Raw genomic sequence first — 8222 nt, forward strand, 5'->3', positions numbered from 1 at the left:
GTAATTGACTTCTGACAAGCATACAACAAATCTAGGAACTTAGTGCTAGCCTCAAAGGACACAATGGAATTCACATACCATGGCTACAAGGAATTACCATTCTAGTTTATTCTTTCTCGGAATTTTTTTTCTCAGACTGAAGACAAGGAAATCTTATTAGTTGAATGAAATTACTTATAAGGAAGCTTTATTCACACATGAGGGAGGATCAGTTCCCAATGTAATTCAGGATAGTAAATACTAAGTAGTCATGGCTAAATAGTAAGTACTAAATAGCCATGCGCAGTAAATAGGGAGTATGTGTGTGGCAAGGTGAGGAGAGTGTCACAATGTCCATGAGAGATATACTTATATCAGTTTGTTTTTTGTTTAAGCTAGCCCATTTGTAAACTCCTAATAAAGACCAAGAAAACTGTATCCTTGGGATTAGAGGAAAGATTATCAAGTTATATACGTATGTGTCAGAAACAGGGAGTCCACAGCTGGCAAACCTCTAGATTGTAGTGCAGATTATTTGGGAAAACCATATTACTTAGAGATTTGGACATGATTTATACCTTTATGTCTTGAGTGCTCACAAAATAACTCAGGGTCAGAACTGGACCCAAGTCCAACACTGTATCACCAGTCCTTGGAATTAGATCCACTCCCCTCTTTTGCCTCAGATATATCTTGTTAAGGAAATAACAACACATTTTTTTTAATTTTTTATTCATATTGTTGCTTAGCTTATCTAACACCTTATACTTGCACAGTCCAACTGCTCAGATGTATTTGGAAATACAATCTTGTAGCATGTTGTTTAACTTGCCTAATGAAGGGGTGCCCAGATGGCATGGAATGCTGCTGTGAGTCAGGGAGGGGTAACTACAGAGGTGTTTAAGGCATTGTTAGTTCACAGGTTAGTGAGCAGCCAGTCCAGTAGTTGTTTTCTAGTCATATTGCCCACGGCTTCATCCAGTTGTCGTTCCTTGGCAAACTTCATGACTTCTTGAAGGAGATCTCCAACACTGTACCCTTTCTCCGCTGCCTTAGCTGATACTTGTGGAAGCTGTGGGTAGAGCAGAGATAGTGTGAATCATGTGAAACTTTGGGAGAAGGGACCCAGGTAGATAAAGTGAACTACCTCTTTAACCCACCTTTCCACCCATGATTCTAAGATTAGAGTAAAAGCTGCCACAGATACAGGACTGGCTTTCCTCTCCTTTTTCCTTGACCTTCCTCTAATGTCATAGATCAAAATAAAAATTATACTTCCTTTTTGAGCATCAAAAAAACAAATTCTGGAATCAGTTGTGTTTACTAAACACTTCTCACCAAGGTCTGGGTCCTTCAGTTAGTCTGTGCTGATTAATAAGTCAGGTTAGGGGTTGCCATTCCCCTACCTCCCTAAAGCATATTTTACCAGATAGTTTGTTTAAAGGATAACGATAAAACGAAGCTGATCCTTCCCTCCTCCTCTTGGCTTAAATGTACAGACATCAAGGTTTCACAGCCTCAATTAATGGCTCATCATTTTTGTGTCTTTTTACAAAGAGAAAGTAACTCATAAGGGACCTGGTAAAGAGTAGACTTGAAATAAGTTTGGACAATTCTTGAGTTCTAAGTGCAATTTTTTCTCCCTGCCCATTCCAACTATCTCCCTTCTTGTGCTTTGCCATCGCTTACCTTCTCCAGTTGTCCATCATCATCTCCCATGAAATAGAGCATTGGCACATTAAATTGGGAGGCTGCAATCCACTGCAGGACAGCCTGGAGCTGCTTCTGCAAACTACTCGTTGAGCACTGATTATTGACGATGACTTCTGGCCCAGGAAATGCCTGATGTGACATTGCACCATCATGATTGCCTCTGGTGCCACCAACCTGGTAACTGGGGTTGTTTGCCATGGCTGCTTGTTCTTCCAACTCGGCAAGGGCTTCCTTGTTGTTGCTATACTTAGCCATGATAAGGCACAGCTTCATCACAGATTCTACCAGTTGATCAATGAATTGCCGGTTCATTTGCTTTGTCCCACTGACAAAGTCAAGTTCTGAATTGTCCTGAAATTGTTCTTCCACTTTCTCAGACATGAAAGTTGCTTTGTTTGAACTGAACTCAGAAGGCTTGCTCTCAACTTCAGATTGTTCGTCAATGTTGAAGTTACTCTGACTGTCCCTGTTGCAGGTGCTCTCATTGAGCAGTTTCTGAATCAGTGATAGAACAATGTTTGACATATCTGACTTTTGGCAGTCTGCCTGTTGAGATTCCTTTACACAGGCAGATGACCCAGGAGCTACATGAGATTCTAGATGTTTCATTGAAAGTGCCTTGCCAGTTTGGCCACCTACATTCTTTTCATATTGGGCACTCTGAGTCATATAGCCCATGGTAGAACCAGGACAGTCTTCTTCAAGTGTATCTTTGTCCTTGGCCTGCTGGGTCAGGTGGTACTGAATCAGCATAAGGGCAGAGACAATCAAGTCTTTTGCCAGCAAATATGTGGAAGCACTGATATTTTCTCTTTTTTCTTCCGTATTGGTGCATGCTTTGCCAGCAGTCTTGCCTTGGTTTCCTTGTGTTTGGTTCCACATGGCCAGGCTCTCCTTGAGGATGTGTTCACCGACTCTTTCAGCACTAATCAATGACTTGTATTCATCTGGCTTTATTTTGCATTTGTCCTTCCCCTTCATCTCAGCTTTCATGGTAGAGAATTCAAGACTTTGATTTTTACTTTGGTTCTTGCATTTGAGATCATGGGACCCAGCTTTCAAAGACGCATACAACAGACTCTGTGATTTCGTTTCCTTCTCTCCGAGCATGGCACAAACCAGGCGCTTCAGCATGGCCTCCAATATATCTGTAGCATTTTGTTTTCCGTGGTTGAACAGATTCCTCTTGACAGCTGAGACGAAGTCAGAGTCAGTCATCAGGACCCCAGTGACACTATGCAGGTTCTTCAAGCATGAGTCAATCAAATCAGACACAATTTCCTTGGTGTGTTTTAACAACACCCTCTTCAGGACCACACAGGCAGGAACTGGTTTCCCAGAAGTTTGCACTTTCAAGCTCCTCATAACAGAAACCATCATGTCAGATGCCACTTGATTTGCATAAACCATGAGCCCTTTACTGAGAGTGTCTGTGAATTCTTTGTTTTCTCTTTGGCACATCTGTTTGTCTCCTCCCTTGCTCTTGGATAATTCACTATACATAAACGTTTTTCGCCCACCTTCCTTGCCCTCTTCCCCAGTGCCCCGGATTTCTGCAGAGGTCATTTCCACAGCATCGTGGACCATTTCAGAAGCGATCTTGCTCACAGCACTGCGGGGGCCGCTTTTCCCTTTGTCCCCAGAGGGTGGATAGATTGAATAATGATAACATTTGCCTCCATTTTCCAATTTATCCTTGATTTCCTTATGGGCCATCTGGATTACCAGATTAGATAGTCGGTTGACATAGAAGGAAAGGTCATCCATGGAACATTCTCCCTCAGGAGAGATTACTGCCCTATGAGTGCTAGAAGATTTTGTTGAAGAGGTGGAAGGACTCTGGTTATTGTTGGTATTATTGGCTGCAGTCATTTCTAGATGTAGGCTTTGAGGTCTGTTTGCCATATAATCGATGTCCAGTTGATCAGCATAGACACTGTAGTAGTTCACAGAGGGTAATTTGTGATGTTCATCTTCTGCCTCTCCTACTTTACGTTTACAAGTAGAGGCCGAAGGGCTTAGTGCATGTTGGAAACCCAAGGCATACTTCTGGAGATCATTTAGAAGCCAATTTGGAACACTTATAGTATTAGAGGGAGCTTGTTTAAAAAGGCATACAGATCCCTCCATCTAAAAAAAAGAAGAACACCTAAGAGTTTGGGGAGGATACTTTTTTCCCCTTATTTTATTTAGAAGATATATCTTTCTAAACTGCACATATTAGGAATTTGGCCTTTAGAATTTGTATGGAAACATAATACGTAATTATATCCATTAACAGACATTCAAGCACCAGTGGTAGCTTGTCAATTTCACCTGAGCATGTATGGGCATATCAATGCAGCTGAATCTATACCTTTGTATATGTAAGTCACTGTTTATGAATAATCATTTATGAATAGTCACATATACACACATGTATACATGTACACACATATGCATACACCTATATTTGTATACAAATATACATGCATATATATATACACAAATACAGATGTATTGATATGCCCACATAAACATCCATATTCACATCCATGCACACTATACATAAACACACACATACAAGCCTTGATCAAAACACAGTGACCATACAAATAGAGATGTATACATATGTATACAAATAGAGATGTATGCATATATAAATTTGTGTATATTTGTGTATATACACAAATATAGATGTATGCATGTATACACAAATATAGATGTATGCATGTATATATGAGATATATATATATATCTCATATATACATGCATACATCTCTCATATATATACACAAATATAGATGTATGCATGTATACTCAAATATAGATGTATGCATGTATATATGAGATATATATATATATCTCATATATACATGCATACATCTCTCATATATACATGTGCACATCTATATTTGTATATATACCTGCAAACATTCATACATGCACATATGCATGTACACATATCTGCATACAAACACACATACATGGTACATGTATACACACAAATATATTCACAAACATGCGTGTGTACATATACTCACACATTATACACATGTGTGTACATACATGTCTAGATACATGAATATGTATTGTACGCATCTTCTACTCAGTGCTACTTACCATTGCCCTCTTTGCCCCCTCCATTGTTTCATCTCCTTTCTTTTCACTGAATTCCTAGACATGTGAGGTTATGATAAGTTCAACATTTTGCAAATGGGCTTAGGTTACAATCAAAGAAATCTGTATCGTGTATAGGAAATATGTGCTGCACTTTTAAAAATAAACATCAGGTATATTTTACCCTTTTCTTAAGACTTCAAAATGGAGTCCCCCCAACTGAACCCAAAACTCTTTGAAGAATATTTTTAAACTGTTTTTTTCTTCCTTAAGAGCCATTCTCATCATTTCAAATGTGTTTGGAGCCAGAAATGTTTTTTTCTGGCTTTAGCATGAGCATAGGAACCCAGAACAGAAAATATTTGATTCCTTTTAGTTAAAACCACATATCCTGTTCTAATATCAGTCATTCTAGGTTTGTAGGACAGTGAAGGTGACTTGTCATGGGCTCTAACGTTCACCCAAACCAGGAGCCTAACAGATATAATTTAGGATAGTTACACAAAAGCAAAAGGACTTGCATGAGACAGTAATATACAAATCTAATTGCTTCTAATTTTATACTACCTGACAGTCGACATAATCTCTTAGATAATAGGGTTGGAGACCAGGCAACTACAGTTCTTGGTCATCACGGATTCTCTCTGCTCCCTATATCCTTGTTCTTTTCTTTTTGGACACTGGGCAATGTGGGGCGCACAAGTCCATTACAAGAAAAAACACTATAAGAGATCTTGCTTTCTGAACCAGAGTCCTCAGATTAAAAACTGGCTCTGGAAATTAGAAGGGGCAGACAGAGGTCAAGTGTACCTTAGACTGGTTTTGCTTCTCAGTATCCTTGATTACAATAATTTCTGTTTCCTCTAAATGATCCAGGGCTAAGTCGCGTCCTGAACTGGAACCACTAGCATCCTATGGAATTAAGGGGTGAGATTCTTATGAATAGTTGCTTTTTGAGACTTCACCAAGCTGCCCTCTCCACTGCTTCCTCTTCAAAACACGAATGTTATAACTCATCACCTTTCCTTCAAAAGGAGAAATAAGCTTGTAATGCTCATTAATCTTTGAAGAATCAGATCTTTTTCTCTCCACAAATTACTACCCCTCCCAGAGGTATTCACAAGGCCATGAATCTCAAAAATCATATTTCATTAATCATTGAACTTTGGCATAGTTTTTTTCACTGTTCTGACATGCTATCTTCCGTGCTTTAGTTCTTTCAGCCCTACCAGCAACTTAAGTACCTTCTAACATGAGATTTGGTATCAAGAGTGACAGTAAATTCTAAGCAAGAGATTTTGGCCTCTCAAAAGTGATGGCTGCCCATTTGAATCTCCTCCATCTGTCTGCCCTCCGCCACAGCCTTTCTCTTTTATTATGATGTCACTAATAACCTTTTCAGAAGTTTCTCACTCATTCCAGCTCTGAGAAAATACTCACCTTGGAACCTTTATCTTCAGTACTCAGGGTGGACACATCGACAAAACATATCTGCATCAAATTAAGATAATGCACTTAGGAAAATTCTAGAGAAAAGACTGCAGTTTCTCTTTGAGATGATAAAGCACCTACCGTATTGGGTTCTTGTGAGAATTGATTGAGATAGTGAATATAAAGCTTTTAGCATACTGTACATAGTAAGTACTCAATAAATGTTATCTGCCAGAGAGAATCTTATCATTACTGTATTTCCTCGATAAGAATACCTACCTGTCAGAGATGCCCAAAACACAATACCTACATTTATTGGGAAAAGTCAGAAGAAAGGTGGTTTGCTCAACTGATACAAACTCAAAGGTGAAACTTATACTAGAACTCAATTCCCTGGCTCCCAGTTAGAGCAGTTTCAACAACCACTGTTCCCCAAATGTGGTATTTTTACTATTGATACTACAGAAAACTTTAGGTGGTACATGGATAAACATTTCTGTTTAATGGGTGTATTTTTTATAAAAAATATATTTTTTTATAAAAAATACACCCATTAAACAGAAAAATACACACTAAAACATCAAACCTGTGATACTGTGGGTAATATTGCTTAAGGTGTTGGTAATTTTTAAATGTAAGTCAATTTTGAAAAACATTGCAGAAGCACATACTAAATAAATAATAGTAGGAAGGTACTTGAACATGATAAAAAATGTGAGCATGATAAAAACAGAGCATAAAGTGTTTTGCCCTCTTGGAGGAGTCCAACTTTAGTGAAACTTACTGGTCGCTAGGTGATATTATTATGACTTCAGAGGTTAGGTAATAGAGGCTGGTAACTAGGCAACCACCACTCCTCCCTCCCCAGAGGCTCTTCCCAGTCCTCTCTTCCCGGCTCTTTTACCACTCTTCATTCTGCCCCTCCCTTGATTTGTCCCTCTGTGATGTATAAGCATACTGGTCACCCCACAAACTTTACTGAACTTGGTATCTTGGAGAAATGACACTGTCACCTCCATTCGTCTACTCTGGGTTGCAGGATATTTGCCTTCATAAGGCAACCCTTTCCACACATTGGTAGGAGTAATTTTATGTCTTACCACTTTCCGTTCTTGTTCCTGCCGTTCTTTTGGGCTATAGATATCAACCTTGCACACACCCCTGGGGCTGTGTAACCAGTCAATATTATCAGACATCTGGAAAGACAAAGAAAAGTATATATGGTTATATATGTGCTAAAAAGTTCTAGATGTGCTAAAGGTTCTATATATGTGCTATAAAAGGTTCTAAAAACCTTATATATGGTTTCTAGAAACAGATTCGGTTTAGATAAGAGGGCCCTGAAACTCATTTGTTTCACATTGGTTTAGGCTAGGAACTGGTGGGGCGAGTAGTGGGGAAAAGATTCTCTGAAGTCATCAGGGTGATTTTAGCATAATCCTTTGGGAAGCAAATTTAAAAGGAGGTATAGAGAATGTGGGGATTATCTTTAGATTTATTTCTACCAAACTCTACTAAATCTCACCTGTCTCCACTCTTGAGTACCTTCAAAGATTCAAACTCACCTCAACCCCTTTAACTGAATTTTAGTTAACCCCAGTTCAACCAGTCTTTCTTATATTAAGGGAGAAAAATGAGGTAAATAGCTGTAACACTTACCACATAGAGCCACTGGAAAAGACTAAGGTCAATACATTAGAGTGAATAAGTAACCTTTTAAATTAAAACAACACATAAGATTCCAACACATAGAACAAATTTCTGAATGCTGAGAAAACTCAGTCTAATAGCTATAAATATAACCAAAAAAGCAAATGTCTGAGGGAAGACCAGACCCTGATCCCACAGAACCATGTTTAATTTTATTTTTGAAAGAATAATCATGTCTGCCAACTTTCTTCAGCCCCCCCCCCCCCGCCCCGTCACCTCCCACCCCGGGCAAGAAGTAAAAATATAAAGAAGTTGGCAAAAGACCCAACTGATTTTTGTTGTGTAAGACC

The 8222-nt window shown here is 38.9% G+C and overlaps 1 protein-coding gene across 1 annotated transcript; it reads right to left on the reverse strand.

The window, feature by feature from the left end:
* Positions 1–790: 790 nt before the first annotated feature.
* AKAP4 (A-kinase anchoring protein 4) lies at positions 791–7418 on the reverse strand. Its single transcript, XM_037057705.1, has 5 exons — positions 7323–7418; positions 6232–6282; positions 5602–5703; positions 1669–3822; positions 791–1051 (listed from the first exon to the last, which is right to left on the reverse strand). Exons 1-5 carry the CDS (start codon positions 7416–7418, stop codon positions 896–898), a joined length of 2559 nt encoding a protein of 852 aa, XP_036913600.1. The 3' UTR covers positions 791–895.
* Between the last annotated feature and the right edge of the window lie 804 nt (positions 7419–8222).

This window comes from Sturnira hondurensis, unplaced genomic scaffold (assembly GCF_014824575.4).
Source record: "Sturnira hondurensis isolate 20B ecotype Veracruz unplaced genomic scaffold, ASM1482457v3 Scaffold0009723, whole genome shotgun sequence".
NCBI lineage: Eukaryota > Metazoa > Chordata > Mammalia > Chiroptera > Phyllostomidae > Sturnira > Sturnira hondurensis.

Coding starts and splice junctions, on each gene's coding strand:
- AKAP4 (XM_037057705.1), bottom strand. CDS start 7,418: ATGTCTGATAATATTGACTGGTTACACAGCCCCAGGGGTGTGTGCAAG. Junction 6,283..7,322: donor AGGAACAAGAACGGAAAGTG/GTAAGACATAAA, acceptor AATTTGATGCAG/ATATGTTTTGTCGATGTGTC. Junction 3,823..5,601: donor AGAAGCAAAACCAGTCTAAG/GTACACTTGACC, acceptor TCTTTTTTTTAG/ATGGAGGGATCTGTATGCCT.